Source organism: Vipera ursinii (genome assembly GCF_947247035.1).
Source record: "Vipera ursinii genome assembly, chromosome: 3".
NCBI classification, from domain to species: Eukaryota; Metazoa; Chordata; class Lepidosauria; order Squamata; family Viperidae; genus Vipera; species Vipera ursinii.
In genome coordinates, this window is record NC_139516.1 from 188775207 (window position 1) to 188792690 (window position 17484).

At 35.3% G+C, this 17484-nt stretch overlaps 1 protein-coding gene across 2 annotated transcripts in view; it reads left to right on the plus strand.

Annotated features, from left to right (window-relative positions):
- SDC2 (syndecan 2) overlaps nucleotides 1–15205 on the plus strand; it is a 72338-nt gene extending 57133 nt beyond the window's left edge. The window contains exons 2-5 of one of the 2 annotated variants that reach the window (XM_083359554.1): nucleotides 4840–4951; nucleotides 8589–8728; nucleotides 12793–12931; nucleotides 13990–15205. In XM_083359554.1, coding sequence (XP_083215680.1) covers nucleotides 4840–4951; nucleotides 8589–8728; nucleotides 12793–12931; nucleotides 13990–14153 — 555 coding nt within the window. In that variant the 3' untranslated portion in view covers nucleotides 14154–15205. The remainder of the gene's footprint in view (nucleotides 1–4839; nucleotides 4952–8588; nucleotides 8729–12792; nucleotides 12932–13989) is intronic. The other variant, XM_083359555.1, reaches the window with a different exon arrangement.
- Nucleotides 15206–17484: the final 2279 nt, after the last annotated feature.

Here is a 17484-nt window from a genome sequence, read left to right on the forward strand (position 1 = left end):
AAGCCTTGTTTCTGTTGAAGAGAGGAGACTGGTTATTAACTATGATAAAACCAAAGTAATCGCTTTCCCCAAAAGACCTATCATCTGTCATCTCACCTGGAAAATCAGCAATTTTAATACTGACTAGTGTATTTAAATATCTAGATGTTTCTTTTCAAACATCTGGAAAGAACAACAAAAGGCTGTCATTTTACCAAGGGTCACAAATTCTCAAAAGCTATCCTACAGCGCACCAAACTTGGTAACAGTCATTGCCAAAAATATCTGGAGCAAGGACATCTATTGTCTGGTGGGAAGATTTGATATTTTATTATCTCTGTTGTTTTGAAGCTACAGAATCCAAATTCATATTTCTGATATGTTTCTGAGATTGGAAATTGATTTAATTGCTGTAAAGCAGTAGCATCTACAGAGCAGGAGGGGCCAATGATGAAAGTAGCATTATAGCATTGTGAAGCAAATCATAACACATGTATGTTCAAAAGGGGCAGAACTTACGTGATGATGAAAGCAGCAAGCTCCTGGACATACCCATGCTGTAGAGATTCAGATGAAACCTTGCTGAAATTTGGGTTCAGATTTGGTTTCACTAGCAGTTTGCAAGGATGTCATCATGGAAGGTAGTTAGTGACCTACATCTAAAATTCTATAGGTTGTCAGCTCAACACTTGATCTTACTTAACCTTGAGAAAGCTTTGTTACAGCTGAAGCAATAGGCCCATGACAATAATATTCAGTATGACATTGGTTCAACTTTTCTCTGAACCAGATAAGCCTGTTTTAAAGACCCTTCTCCTATGCCAAATATATATCTAATATCTTTGATCAGCTCTCAAGAGACCCCTTGCCCTTGTTCATTTTAATGCTTTGCTCTCTCTGTTGCTGGAAAGAAGATTTAGCAGCATTCCTGTACAAGACCAAATTTGCCCGTTTGTTAAGGGAAACACTGTCTTTGTAAATGCCTTGATGATGACTCTATTAATGCCTTTATTAAGGTATAGCATAGTCACTGAGAGGAGGAGAATACTCTCATTTTAGCTACCAGGTCATCTGAAATTCAAAGAAAGCTTGCTAAATTCTTTTCAATCGTGACTCCTGTTTATTGTAGCATAACATTTATGATGACCAAGATACCCATAAAGGCTGTTTAATGCTATGATAACGAATAGACCTGTATTTTCAATGCATTTTTTTCATACACAATCTGTCGTTTTGCTCATTTCTTGGTTTTGACAGTAAATCAATAAAACTTCAGTAACTATATCAAATAATAACAGAAAGGCCAGCCCTAATGGATATTGTGTTTAGAGCTTTTAGATAGTTTCACAGGGAGCACAGTTATTGTAAAAGCAAATGGCAAACCACTCTTTGATGTTGCCAAGAAAAAATCATGGATCTTTCCCATGTAGCCATTAGGAATCAACTTATCTTGATGAAGTCTTTATCTTTTTTTACTGGATGAAAACAGATGCACATACACTGCATAGAGCTGCATTCCCAATAAGTACTGCATTCCTTCTAGCCTTTACTGAAACAATGAATTAATTCAGTTTCCTCAAATTGATGATTCCCCCAGGTTTGTGGAATTCTATTTATCTTCCTTTAGCTAGCAATTGCTGGAAATGCTAGAAATCCATAGGGTACCATCATGGGCAGTGATAGTGTCTATCAATAGGCAACCTTTTTTGTGCATTAACAGGAATATTTGGGATTTTTTAGGGTGTTTTTGAAGAATGGTTGCCATGAGCTTATATATTTGTGAGCTAACTGCCATGGTGGTCATGGAAACTTCAAAGCCAGAGAAAGCAAATGGTGATTTTTTTTCTCTCTACTTATTATTTATTATGATTCCCCAGCTTACCTTTGCCCTTATGAGTAGGTGGACACATTTTCAAACAAAAAAAATACATTGTTTTCATTTCTAAGAACATTATATTACTGTGAATAAACATCCTGTGGATTGGAACTGAGCAGAAGGCCAGTTTTTCTTTAAAAAAAATGTAAGATGGTGAAAGAAGATGGTGAGCATAGAGAAATGATTGTGAGTGCTTTGGTGCTCATTGGCACATCATTGCCAATTTCTGGGCTAATAGGCTAGAAAAATGTTTTAAGGAACTGCACGTATGAAGTGCTGAATAAGCCCAGAATATGCTGAAGCATCTATACAGTTTGCTACTTTCCACTGTTTTTTTTTTTTGCTAACACAGAATGCTGAATACAGAATCTGAAAAAATGTATATCTATTTTTTTTCTTGTCAAGACAGCAAATGAGAGCCATGATATCAGTTAAGAGTTGTTAAGGAAAGGACATCAGTCTTAATCCCTTAAAGTGCAGATGTTCCTAAGTCTGGACAAGAACTCAGCATCATATAAAACACAAGTAAAGATATATCCAATGTCCAAAGACACAGTCTCTTTCAGTCAGTCAGTCAGTTTCACAAAAAACAATTTGAGAAAGGAAACAATGAAGTTTAATTTGATTTTTGAGCACCATTCAGCCTTTGGTGCTGAATGGACTTTTTCAGGCTGATATTCTAGGTCACTGAAAACTTCATTGTAGAAAGAATGCTTAATAAAACTTATTGAGTCCTGAGGCAGATTCTTCCAAGACTCAATCCTTTATTAGATGTTACTCCCTTGACACTGAAGAATCTTGCTTGCTGACAGAAAAGTGCATATGGCTTACAGTGCCATTATTTATACATTTACACAGACTTTTAAATAGATCTATTTAGAAATGAAATCTTATCAAAACTGTTTACATTTTTAGCAAAATGATGTTTTATATGCATTGATTTTTTGCTATAATTCTGAAGACACATTATACCGGTATATATTATACAAATATCAAGTAAGAAGTAGTATTGAAAGTGAACAGGAATGGAAAACCATTTCAGGAAATAAGTATTCCATATCAAAAAGCATCCTGAGAGTTATAATCTCTATAAAGATTCTGAGAATTCTTATATCTCTAAATCTTTTATTGAATTAGATATCACAGAAGGAAATAGCTATGAGTCTATTATGTAGATACATGAATACTGGTATGGCAGAATACACATTTTTTATAGTTGGTTTGCCCTATTTCTTCTCTAGTTATTATGAAATGAAGATTATAATACTTCTATTCACTTAAATATGTTACCTGAACAGGGAAGGGAAGCAATTGCCATCCTACAGACTTTATTCTTCTGGAAACTTAACACCAGAGAGTATCACTGAATATAGGTCTATCAGGAAATAGTTTCAGTAGAAATACATTTTGAAATGTGTTGATGTCTGGTAATAGGGTAGCTATTTCCAGATGTTCTGCATTCAGCAGATATTTGAGATGAAGCAACCTGTATTTAGTGCTTAGTGGACACTAATGTATTGCACATCCATTTAGATTTATTCTTGTTTATTCAATATTTAACTGAGCACCAAAGATCACTGACTTATAATATGTGAAGAATTTAGGTCAGAGGATTTTTCAGCATTATACTCTAAGAATATCAGTATAAGTGGGATAATAATGATTGGATGGGAATGCAATCCCTGATTAAGTGTGCTGAACAGAGTTTCTGCAGCTTTTTTGTGAGTCTAATACTAAATGCTCTAGAATGAACCCTATACAAACTGTTTTGGAAGTAAATCCTGCTAAATTTGGTTGGATTTTTCTTCTGAGGTACGTATCATATTATATACTAAGCGTATTTGCCTTGATTTAAGCTTTTTAAAAGTCATATTTGTTGCATACTTTTCCTTCTAAGTTATATATCATATTATATAGTAAGCATATTTGCCTTGATTTAAGCTTTTTAAAATCATATTTTTGTACTCTTTTATACATTGCTTGAAAGTAATACGAATAAACTTCATTTAAGTCATCAATTATTTGCATTCAAGAGCAGCAGCTTTCCATGTCTTTTATCAAAGAGACAGAACAATCATTACCATCTGGCAGTCTTGGAAATGTACTGCCCCTTTAAAATGGTTTGAAGAGAATTCGTATTAGGAGCTTGACTGTTTTGGAAAGCTTGTGTAGGACTCCTAATATTACATTCATTGTAATGAATGGTGGGCTGCATATCTGTGTGTTTGTACATATACATATTTACCTTTTTATTTGATTAGTCACATGATTGGAATGGCAGGCGAAATATTAGCCAGAGATAATCCACCCCAGTTATCTGTAACTGGGATCAACAAACACCTGTTTTCTTGAGCAGCTGGAAAATAGCTTAGTTTATCCTGATCTTGAAACAAACATTGCCTTCTTGCCCCCACGTTGATATAGCTGAAGCTTGATAGACTATTCTGGAGCCCTAAATTGAAATCCTAACCCTAGATTTTTGCTTGTCCATACTGTGTTCACTCATTTATCTGTGAGTTGTCATATAAAAGGAAAATGAGAAATCTCTTATTTCCTTTTTCTAATACATGGATCACGTCAGCAACTATCAATTTGCAGCATTGGGAATATTCTCCTGGAAGTATGATGTATAGGTATCCAAAGAGATGGAGGAGTTTGGGGTCTTTCTCACTTTTAATGTAACTTTTAATGCCCTCTTAAAGCCAAAGAAATATAAACTTTTATGCTTCAACAAAGTCATTAAGCTCAAATATGACAGTTTATGAATCCTCCATTTTTCTTGTCTAGCTGTTGGGTAAACCGTTTCAACACTGACTGGCACCATTTTAAAAGTTGATATTTTAAAATAATTTGCCACTATCTTTTTTGTCGCAATTGCTTCCTCCATTCTAATATTGATTTAGCAAGGTATCTCTAAATTAGTTTGGTTGTTTTTGTAACGTGGCAGTGAATTAATGATGCATTTGTTTTATATTCATTTCCAGAGAGCAGATTTGACCTCTGATAAAGACTTATACCTTGACAATAGCTCTATTGAGGAAGCATCGGGAGTCTACCCATTTGATGATGATGATTATATTTCTGGATCGGGCTCTGGTAAGTCAATAGTCTATAAGAAAAAAGGAATATGAATCACATAACATGTTGCATGATAGAATTTATTCAGTCCTTAGCAATGCTAGGTTTTTGAGTTTTTCCCCCCAAAATAGGAAAGTAGGAAAGCTTGATCATTCTCACTTGCCGTCCTCATTAGGACAGCCAGTTTTCGGAGAACTAAAGAATCACATGTTTCTTGTGATTCTAAAGTTAGCTGGGAATGTCTCTTTAACCCTAGTATTCCACCACTCTACAGTGTGGAATTGCAGATTGAAATTAAGTCAGTATCCCAATTTTGCACCTGAAAGCTGCTCCAAACTTTGGTTGCACTCAAAACCAAAGCAAACTACAGCTAGTCCTCCATTTATAACCATTTGTTTAGTGACTATTCAAAGTTACTACGGTACTGAAAAAAGGTTTATAACCAGTTTCCATACTTATGACCGTTGCAGCATCCTGTGGTCACATGACCAAAATCTGGGCACTTGGCAACTGGCATGTAGTTATGACAGTTGCGCTGGCCCAGAATCATATAATCACCATTTATGATCTTCCCAATCAATGGGGGAAGCCACATTTAATGGCTGCATGATTCACTTAGCAACTGCAGTGATTTGCTTAACAACTGTGGCATAAAAGAGTTGTAAATTGGGGCAAAACTCATTTAACAACTGCCTCGTTTAGCAACAGAAACTTTCTCGTAAGTTGAGACTACCTGCAATGTGTTTTTATTTCTTCAAATCAGATTTGAAGACAAAAGATACAGACTTCTGTGTGGGTTTGCTGTATACCCAATAGATACTTCAAGACATAGCCAGCAAAGCAACCTTTGACTGGCTTTCTCTTCCAGCTGTTAGCTCTAGAGAAGAGTGAAGTATGAGCTGTCAAAGCAGATGGTAGTGACTAGACAGAACAGTAATCTGACTCAGTAATACACAACTTTCCCTATATGTATCATCATGGCTGGTATTTATGTCTTCCTAACGGGTTGTAATGTGTGAGGCAACATTTAGTCAATATGTACATAATATACCTAATTCATAAACTGTAGAAAATTCAGGGAACAACTTATACATGTGTAGGGGTGTTTGTGTGTGTATGTGTGTGTATGTGTATTTATTAATTAGAAGTACAACCTGAAACATAGATAGCATATATTCCTTCCTACATCTGTTTTCCCTCAACAACAGTCCTGTGACTTCAGTTAAATTGAAAGACGGTGATTGGCTGAAGGTCACCCCAAAAACTTATTTGAATAAATTTGATTCCATTCTTCTAATCTGATATCAAAAGTGCTATGTAGTGATGCTGTTTATATGAGAAGCACAATTTTTTTAAAAAACAAAAACTCATAAGAATGATTTTACAGGCACATTGGATGAAATTACATGGATCCTATGGAATGGATATGGGGAAAGGAGCTCTATTCATTGGTTCAGATAATATGAATGCACAGAAGTGAGGGCTAACGAGAAGGATTTATGGCTGACCCAAAGCCAGCTAGTTACTTTGGGTCCATCACTCACTCTCAGCCGAGGGTCGTTGTGGGAAAAATAGGAGTAGGAAGGTGTTGGATATGTTCACTGTTTTGAGTTATTTGTAAAAATAATAATGGTGGGATATAGATAGGCAGATGATTGGTAGAGACAGAAGAGAGAATCTAATTTTAGAGTCAACCTGCAGAAACTGAAAATTTAGAAGTTGTTGCTCAGCTAGCACCTATATAATGTTCACTCAGATGACCCTCATATATTCAAATAATTGTCTTTTTAAAAACCACAAATCCTTCTCTTTGGCCCTCACTTCTATGTGTATCTTGAAATGAATCAAAAGCTACAAAACCTAATATTATATCTGTTAGTTTTTAAAATACCACAGCATTCTTGAAATTGGTTTTACTACGTTAGGTCGGAGCTGCCAAAATCCAAATGACCAGTAGATGGCAGCTACCTGTCTTCCTTATCTATTGGCTGTCATCTAGTAGTCATGTCGGTTTTGCAACCCATATCTGATAGTAAAACCAAAACAAGAATTGCTTATGGAAACAATCCAAGTATATAAGAATAAATTGCTGTATATGGAGAGTTTTCTTGTTGGGGAGAAAAATTCAAATTTCAGTTAAACTAACAGTGCAACATCAAAAAATTGCCATAATAAGGCGAAGAGAAAGCAAAACAATACTGAGGTTTAAAATCCAAGGGTTCAACCAATAAGGTTTCTTTAAACCCACTAATAGTTTGTTCATTTCTTAGGTTACTTTACCATAAATAGATATCGACAGTCCCTGATTGGGCAAAGGTATTTTCAGAAATTGAAGTTCAAAGCTGCCTTATACTGTATAAAATCAAAGTCTTTGCCTAACAAGACTTTGAAGATAGCTATTAGCTATCTTCCTTTTGAAAATGACAGAAAAGAAATCAAGGCATTATGGATTGGTTCTGAAGGCTGTTTCTGCTTTTATTATTTAAAAATGCACACTTCACTTCTATTTATAAAGATCAAATCAGATTATCACCATTACCACATCATATGCAGCAAAGCTGTTGGTTACAATAACACAATTCCTCTGACTAAAATCATGTATGAAAGTCAAGCATAAGTCTAATAACCCAGTGCAACAAAATGGAGTTAATGCTCCATTTTGGAGTTAAATATGTAGACCCAGTCAACACATTGTATACTAAGCCCTAAAGATTTTTAATTATAAAAAATAATAAAATAAGTTTTTAAAAAATGGAGTTAATGCTTTAAGAACCACTAAAAGCAAAAGAAGAACTATATATTAAGCAGCTTTAAGAAAAGTGGCGCCACTTATGACCTCCGGAGCTGATGAAAGAGAAAAATATTTTGTTTTATTTAAGTGATTTTAACTCTGGCTTTCATGTGTCATTTTATTTGCTGCTTTAAATGAGGTATGAGAAATCAGTACTTTTCCAGATGTTGCTAAACATTTTCTATCATCTATCACTTTGGTTATATTCAGAGGCCTGCAGGTTCCCCACATCTGGTCCATATAATGCTTAGATTTCTCTTACAAGGGCCTTTTTAAAGATTTGTCTGCAATACATAATCAAATGTGCTGTGATCCAGAATTCTCTAAAATTAACATCTAACATAAAATTGTTTAAACAGCCGTATTTATAACAACACGACTGCTTAAATTACTGCAATGCCTCATCTGCCTTTTTCCATATCTACCTTTCTGTGTCATCAGGTGAAAGTGGTTGTCAAGCTATTTATAGTAGAAATACTCAGCATAAGAAGAACCTTTTAGTGTCAATGCCCAGTTGTTGGAATTTATTGCTTATAAAAACTAGCTAAGTTCACTTGCTTGTAACTTTTTTAAGATCTTGAAACTCTTGTTTTGTTTTGATTACTTTCAGTTGAGTCTGGAAGATGTGGATTGAAATCTTCATTCTGCAAGAGATCTAAATGTATTTCTACCTTTTCTCATAAATGACCTTACAGATTGTTCTGGGGAAAAATGCATCTCTGAATGTCTTGGATTTGACATCTAAATGCTTAAAACTATGGTGTCTTTAACAACTTTATTATAACTGTCCTAAGGGAAGCACACATAACAATAAAAAAGAACTGTATAAAACTAAATTTGCATCTCTTTTTTCATACTCTCTAGGAGATGAAGAAGAAGAGGAAGAAGAAAACCCAATAGTGATGACCACTAGAATGCTTCCAAAGTTGCTGCCAACGAGTGATGCTCCTACGATTGAGAAAACTACACCAAAAATAAAGACCAAGGTACCTACACAAACAAAGGTGTGTGCAAGAGAAGAAGAAGAGAAGAAGATGCTGATTTGGTTGTTTTAAATACTGTAATAAATTTTAGAGATACTACTTGGTTATGTTTTAAGAAGATTTATTAGATTCAGTGCAAAACTGTGGATCAGTTGTAAAGATGACTCTAATTGATATTATAGCAGTGCAGTCTGTTAAGAGGACTATTGGGTTTTGCTCTTCTCTGTTAAAAGTACTACATGCCTATTAAAGCAGGGCAAATCCTCATGTGAGTTCCTATAAAGCAGTTTTTAAAACATTAAAGCAGCAGTATCTTTTTCCAGATTCATGTAGCTACAGTCATATGAATAAATAAAAGCTACATCATTTCCTTTTGTGAAAAAAAACAAGCTTAACCTTAGCTTTAATACTGGGCAGTGCTTTTGGTAGAACTTCTTATACCACAATTGTCTACCAGTCTCAGAGATAAAGTAGAAATAATTTTTCCCACTACTCCATTGCAGAATTTTTTCAGTTGTGTAATGTTTGGGGAGTTTCCTGCATGCACAGCTTGTGTCAAATTACCCCACAACATCTGGATGGGATTTAAATGTGGGCTTTGACTTGACCATTCCACAAACCTCAATTTCCTTTTTTCAGTCATTCCTTGGTGAATTGTCATTGTCATGTTGCAAGATCTACTTTCAGCTGAGTATCAATCTTCTGACCAATCAATTCATATTATCCTCAAGAACCTTTTGGTACAATGAAGAATCCATAGTGAATTGTATGAGGAGCTGCCCAGGCCTCATGCAGCAAGGCAATCCCAAACCACAACATTTCTACCACCAAACTTTAGTCTTGCCCTGATACTGTTTTTGGATAGCAAAGGCTTCCTCCTGGCACATCTGCTGTGTAAATATAATTTGTATAGCTGCTTACTAATGATAGAATTGTGCACTTTGACTCAATAGTGGGGAAAGCAAACTGTAGGTCATGTGATGAAATGTTGGATTTCTTAGAGACTTCTTTCAACATCTTACATTATGTTCTAAGGCTGAACTTTCTGGGACAGCCAAATTGGCTGCTGTATAAAATCTCCATTTGTAGATAGTTTTCTGGATAGTGGAATTATTTACGTCTAGCTTTTTTGGCAACCTTTTAAATCTCTTCCCAGATTCTTAGGCATCTATAATCTTATTTTGGAAGATCTCAGACAGCTCTTTTCATCTAAGCATGGTGATATCATACACTTCAACAAGAGCAAACTCACTGAAATGTCGGATGTTTAAATTATACAAGTTCCTCTCAGATAGTCTGTCACCATGTTCTAATCATTTGCATCTGATCTTAAGTTTAGTTATTTGAGATAGGGATGTACTTACTTTTTCCACATGTGAAAATTGTATCTATATTTATTTAAATTAAACAGTGGATTACAAAATGTAAATAATCGTGATCCTTGTTATATCCCCTTTATTTGTCAATATTGTTGAAATGAATATCAAATATTTGCATGCTGAAATATGTTCAAAAAGTCAAAATTTCAATGGAGTGTACTTCTTCACATGACTGTATTTCAGAAGCATACATACACAACCCTTTTTTTCCCCCTAGTGAGGAGAAATATCTATGCATGCACACAGAAAGAAGAAAAAACAGCCGGGAGTAGCTTCTAAAGCAGCATACAAGTCTGGGATAAGATGTCACTGCTATAACAATATAAAAAGAGTTATTTGGAAATATACCCAGATAGTCCAATACACTTAATTCTAAAAATTTGCATAGCCCACTTACCTTTATTAGACTCCATATTAAGCAAACAATGCTGTTTCCAATTATTTATATCTGTGTTGCTGAAAATTCAGTTGCAAAGAGGAAAAAGGCTTTAATGGAAAGCAGTAGAAGAACATATGGAATTGTTATTTTTTCTCCATTTAGGAACAGGGAGCTCTCATTACTTTGGACAGATTCTTTCCTAGTATCAGATTGTTCTAGTTAAGAATCTTTAACTCCTAAGCTTCAAAATGCTTGTGTCCACTTCAATATACATGTAAAGTCTCCTTTGTCAAGCTCAGTTTCACATGTCTTTAAAGAAACGTGTATCATGTTTTTGTTTTTTGCTAAAGAAGTGATTTATCATTGTCTTTTTCCAGGATATTTTTTTCAACTTCTCAATCTAATTTATGTTTCTGAAATTCCTTGGTGTTTTCCCCACAAAGCACAGTTTTGATCTGACCATCCCTAACTTTTCAAGATTAGCCAAGTCTGGCTATGTTATCATTTACCTGGGCATGTTCAACATACCTATAGGCAAAAAGATAGAAAGTGGGGTTTCCAGTCTTATAACTTTGCAAAACTAAGTACTAAGAAAGAATGCAGAGGCACTTAAGTCTTGCTTTGTGAAATTGTTTATTTTAAATCAGGGATGAGTTAAAGGAATGGATAATCTTTTAATAGCCAAGATCTGCTTTTTTTATTTGGGGAGGATGGACTTATACCTCCAGAGTGAGTGAAATCATATAATGTATGTAGATGAAATTGGGACAGGGAGATGTTTTAGAAATGTTATTTTGTTTTTAAACTATGATGTGACTTTTTTGAAGCTAGCATTATAGTCTTGTTTCCCACCTAGAAAATAATAGATAGCTGTCAGTTTTAAACAGTCATGATTAGAGAGATTTCTGAGGGCTACAGAAATGAAACTCAGAAGCTGCATGCTTTGAGAACACAGGTTGTCGACTTCTACTTTTATTATATACTGTATTATAGGATTGTACTCATATGGACTTCTGGAAGGATTTGGGAAATTTGATTCCTTCTGTATGTGAACTGATAATGATTATTAATCTTTCTGTCTGTCTCTCTGTGTGTGTGTGTGTGTGTGTGCATGTGCGTACACACACACACACACACACACACACACACACATTGGATCCCTCAATTCTGAAAAATGAGTTTATGGCAAAGCAGTTTTGAATAAGAAACTAGAAAAATATTGCTTTTCATTTTTGAGATTATGCAAACTGGGTGCATTCACATCTGGTTGCTGGACTTGATCAGTGACAAAAAAGGTTGCTTCCCCAGGAGGATGACTTAAGCTAGGGAATGAGCAGAAGCAGTGTAAATCAGTTAGTCTTCCTTTACTTCTAAGCTGCTTTCAGATATACCAAATACGATATCCTAGATTATTTGGCAGCCATCCCACTCAGTCATCTAGCAAAAAAAACCACCAACAACTCCTGGTCATTTGTTTTGCCAAGAGTATACTTACTGAAGCTTAAATGGTTACAGACGTTTTCCCATGCAAACAACACAAAGAAAAGTTCCCTCTCCCCCCCCCCCCCCAAATCCTCTGGTTATCAGCAAATGTCCAATCAGGTGCATGTATATTGTCTAGGAAACAGCCATGACAGTAAGTTTGAGGAATTTACTATTACAGCAGCTTCATTCCTTGCTGAAGGAAACTATTCAGCAGATAATGATGTGAACTCTTGTTCTGCCTCATAGTTGTTGCCCATTAAATTGAGTCTTGCCTTATTTTTCATGCTTGAAGCCAAGAACTCAATCATAGTATGATCAACATGCAGATTCTCTGCAGATCTGCTTTTTCTTTCCTCCAACAATTTGCTAAATGGTGCCTGGAGACAGTATTGGGATTGATAGGAGGAGAGCAAACAAGCTGTAGCTTCATGGATAAAATAGAAATACAGTTAACCTTTGAATCTGTGGAAGTACAGTATCTGACCAAGGTTAATTGGAATTGCAGGTATCATGAGGAACCAAATGACTCAATACAATCCTTAGAACTCTATCTGATGTTGAACATTTTAAAAGAAATCGAACAAATCCCCATATACAGATTACCAGATGAAATATTATCGAACTGTATGATAATATATTTGAACTGTATGATAATATATATTTTATATAGTCTATAAAAAAAACACGAATTGCAACAGCAGTTTTGAGACAGTAGTTGAAGCTTCCAGGAAAAGAATGTATTTTCCTGTGCCAAGTAGCAAGCCCTGAAACAGTACTGTAGAAATGTAAGTCCAGAATATTTATTTGTCTGTATTGATTTGGTATTCTTGTTTTTCTCACAGTCACCTGAGGAGATTGATAAAAAAATACTTAAGCCTGATGCAGAAAACAGAAATGCTCAGAATGAGCCAATTGAAGATACTGATGTATTTACTCGGAAACATTCAGAGAACCTTTTTCAGAGAACAGAGGTTCTGGCAGGTAAGGGCCATCTATCAATATGTTTTTAGTTTTAGAAAAAGCATAAAAAGCCTTCAGTTCCTGATGAGTTCTTGCAACCCATTGCTACAGGTTATGCAGTGTGTCTTCCTTACTTGAACAAATTTCCCCTTTTTCCTTTTGTGCCTAAGAAGATAAGGCTGCTTACCCAAAGCTGCTTTTTTTTCAAAAGGCAACTGAACTTTCTTTGTAGTCATGCAGTCATACAATATAAATAGCTCCATTCCCCACCAGTTAGTTAGAACTGAGGAAGTTTCTTAGATGAGAAGCAAAATGTTTTCGAAGGGAAAAAAAACAAGAAAGTCCAGTTGCCTTAAACACACACACAGACACACACACACACACACACACACACACACCTTTGGGACAACCATGATCTGGATCAGGGGTGTCAAACTGTGGCCCGCGGGCCGGTTGCATCATCCGGAAGCCACGCCTACCCTATTGCCGGCAATGGCAAAACTGTCCCGATATGTTGCGTGACATCGCGAGTTTGACATGTCTGATCTGGATGATAGAGAATCTCCATAGACATAAGGCTGCTGCTTTATTTCCTCTTTTCAGCGTGAAGCTACCTTTTCTTACATTTGATAGTACCAAAACACCAAGATGACTAAATATTCTTTACCTGTGCAAGACTGTAGCCAAGAGAAAGAGAATCTCAAGTACGAGATTCAAACACACGTTTTAATGTTGCTTTTTAGTCTGCAGTGCTAAACATACCCACCAAAAAATAAATCATTTTGAACTTGGCAGGACCTAAATGTAATGATGATTAGCACTGAGCTGTCACGAAACATTGGATACTCTTCTCCCCAGAAAATACTGTGATCTCCCTCCCCATCCCCCTGTCCCCATTAATTTATGATCTGAGCTGCTGAATTCAAGGACATATTAATTTTAAGTTGTTGCAGTCCTTCATGTTCTTGTTACAATAAAGCACTTGCAAAAAGTCAAATTCCTGTTTTCTCTCACGAATAGACTTTGCATGTTTAAAAGTAACTTCATCAGTGGAGCTTTTTTTTTCTTCTTGTTTACAGCTGTTATTGCTGGTGGAATCATTGGCTTTCTATTTGCAATCTTCCTTATCCTGCTCTTGGTGTACCGCATGAGAAAGAAGGACGAGGGGAGTTACGACCTCGGGGAGCGTAAACCCTCCAGCGCTGCCTACCAGAAGGCACCCACTAAAGAGTTTTATGCATAAAACTCTAAACGTAGTGTCTCTATTTCAGAGATCACTGAACTTTTTAAATAAAGCTCTTTTTTGCCTAGAATAATGAAGAACTTTTTTTCCATTAAAGAGCCTTTATGGCACCTTTATGATAAAAAAAGAGATCCCATTGTATTTAAAACTTTCATGTATTCCTTTAAAAAAAATGTAAAATAAGATCTTAACATTTTGCAGTATTCTGTGAATAGCAGTGGCAACGTATGATTTTATATAGCCATTGATGTTCACCGAATTATTTACAAAATTTATGCATAAGTGGTAATGATTGTTTTATCTGATGGTTCAATGGAAGTTGTTTAATTTTGTCAGCATGTCTGATGATTCTCACAAATTAGTTTTTATTTCATTAATTTATCTGTTCTCCAAAATTAAAAAATAAAATGCCTTTTTGTAGTTGTCCTAGTGTAATTTGTGTTCATATAATTCAAATAATGGTAACTCTTAGTGTAAATGTATTTTTTCAGCTATGTAAACCTTAACCTCCATTTTGTATAAATTTTACTGTCAGAGAATACATTTTACCTCTGTTTTTTTCCCCAGTGGTTTCTGTAGCTTGATTGAAATTTAAAGTGTAAAATTGGACTACTACTGCAAACTATATAGTTACTTTCCTTTACAAAACAAATCTTTATAGGAGATATTTTCAGTAAGCTACTGACAAGCCTACATAAACCCAAAGACTCTTAACAGTATTGCAAGGGGTTGTTGCAAAATTTCTTTGGCCACTTGTTTTTTTTATTTTATTAATTGCAATTTGAAGGTACGAGATAAAATTCAAAATGAATCTGAATCCTTTGTTCCTTTTTTTAAAGCATTTAAAGTAAATGTCTTTTAAAGCCTTTGAAGTGCCTATCATTCTATGTAACTTGTTGCAGACTGGTGTTAATGAATATATAACATTAAAACAAAGAAATGTTGATATTTTATAAGCACAGACAATTCTAATGGTAACTTTTGTAGTCTTAAATGGATAGACATAAATTGTAATTTGGAAGCATAAACACTACTGAATAAATCATGTGGCCTAATACTGAAATATATTATTTGGGGTTTTTATTTTCATCATCCTGCATATTACAAATAGCACCTTTATGTGACAAAGAGATTTGTGTGAAAATAAGGACCTCAGAAGACCATTAGCAACATTTTGCAGTAGAAAATCAATATTGCCTTGTCAGCACTTAAAGTTTGTAATTCTCTTTTTAACACTGGACAGATTTTAAGTAGTAATTAATAGGTGCCATTTCTGTGCAGCTTATATTTATATGGTTTTTTCCCCCTCAATTGGCTTTTGAAACTAGTAACTTGATGTTAAGTAGTTTAAGAAGAAGAGGCACAGTTATTCTATAACAATAAGCAGTGAGGATTTAAAATAGTCGTAGCTTGACCAAAACAATTGTTCTGATAGACACTAAGCATGGTGGATGCACATGGGAGAAGTCTGAAACAGAGAAGGTGGCAAATTAAGCAATCCTGCCATTGTTGCTAAGATGTAATGAAAACTGATTTGTAGTAATAGTATATACTAAGAAACCCAATTTTGGGCCACTGATGCTTCTTTGAAATCTCCCCTTCCATTTCCAGCTCTTACACGTTTTCTCTGATCGATGGCCAGAAGACCCAGTGCCTGACTGAGAAATTATATGTTCATTCTTGCCAACCTAACAAGGATATGATAATGAAATGCAATTAATCAATTCATATAAGCAAATAGTTATTTTGCATTAAATCATATTCCCAGGCTGCGGTTACAAGAAGAAAAGAGGTTGTTGAAATATAGTCATTCCAGTGTCTTATAGGTTACAGAACAGAAGAAATTACAAGCAAAGGTCTCTGCACACAAAAAACCCAGAAGCTCCTGTGGTTGAAATTTGTGGATTCAAAGTTCAACCACAGCCAGGTCAAATATCCCTCACAATGTTTCATCCAGGTAATCCTTGATTTATAACTGGTTGCTTAGTGACCATTTGAAGTTACAACAGACCTCCCAGGACTACTTATAACCCGGATTCAAACTTTTTATATAAGTTCTCTCTTAAATTAAGACACAATGTTAATTTCAGTCTATTTATCTACATTCTTCATTTATCCATTTGTATATTATTACCAAAACTCATAGCCCATTTCATCATGCAGACCATAACTTGTTCATCTCCAGTTTCAAAAACTTATGCATGTTTTGCCTCCTTGAGTTACTTACAAAAGTAATAAAGTGAGGTAAACAAATCTAATTAAAAAAATCTTAACAATCTAATGTTTGCAATTCCAAGTTCATCATTTGTACGTAATTCATTTTCAAATGCTGTCTTATATTGTTCAAATCCACTTAGGTTTTTAAATCTATATTAAATATTTTTCCTGATTGTGCATATGAAAACCATTGAAAACTTAACAGGCATGGGTGTATTTGTCTAGTGGTCTTTTTTATTGAACCTTAATGCAATTTTACTATTTTAATATAATTTTCTGATTTTGTTTTGTTTGCTATCCAGAGAGTTCCTTGGATAGTTGGGTGATGATATAAGTTGGATGGATGGAGGGAGGGAGGGATGGATGGATGGATGGATATACAGAACATTTTTTTTTAAAAAATTGCTTTTTAATACTAAGTGAAGATGGAATCTTGCCTGTCAGTGAGAACAATCAATGGATTGGCTTGCCTCCAGAAGTCACTGTAAATTATTAAGAAGAGATTGGACAGCCATTTGTCTGGAAAGGAATAAGGTCTCCTCCTCGAGTAAGGGGTTGGACTAGAAGACCTCCAAGGTCCCTTCCAGAATAACTCTGTTATTCTGTAATTCTGCCTGGTTGGAAGAGCTGCTACAGACAATGCTTGCTCCCAAGTCCCCTCTTGTTACACCTCATTTATTTATTTTTTATTTTAATTCCATTTATATCCCGCCCTTCTCCGAAGACTCAGGGCGGCTTACAAGCTTTAGCAGTAGCCTTCATTCTATGTATGTGCCTGCTTATTAGGGCTTTCATACACCCCCCAAGCGGCATTATTACAAAGTCAGCTTAATTGCCCCCAACAATCTGGGTCCTCATTTTACCTACCTCGGAAGGATGGAAGGCTGAGTCAACCTTGAGCCTGGTGGGATGCGAACCTGCACTAATTGCAGGCAGCTGGTGTTACTTAAGGAGGCATTAGCCCACTGCTCCACCAAGGCTCATAAAGGGTAGGGTTTTCAACAAGCACTCTCTACAGACTTGCCTTAGATGAATATATACTGCTCAAAAAAATAAAGGGAACACTTAAACAACACAATGTACTTTATTTAATAGTAGGATGTCTTATCTTGTG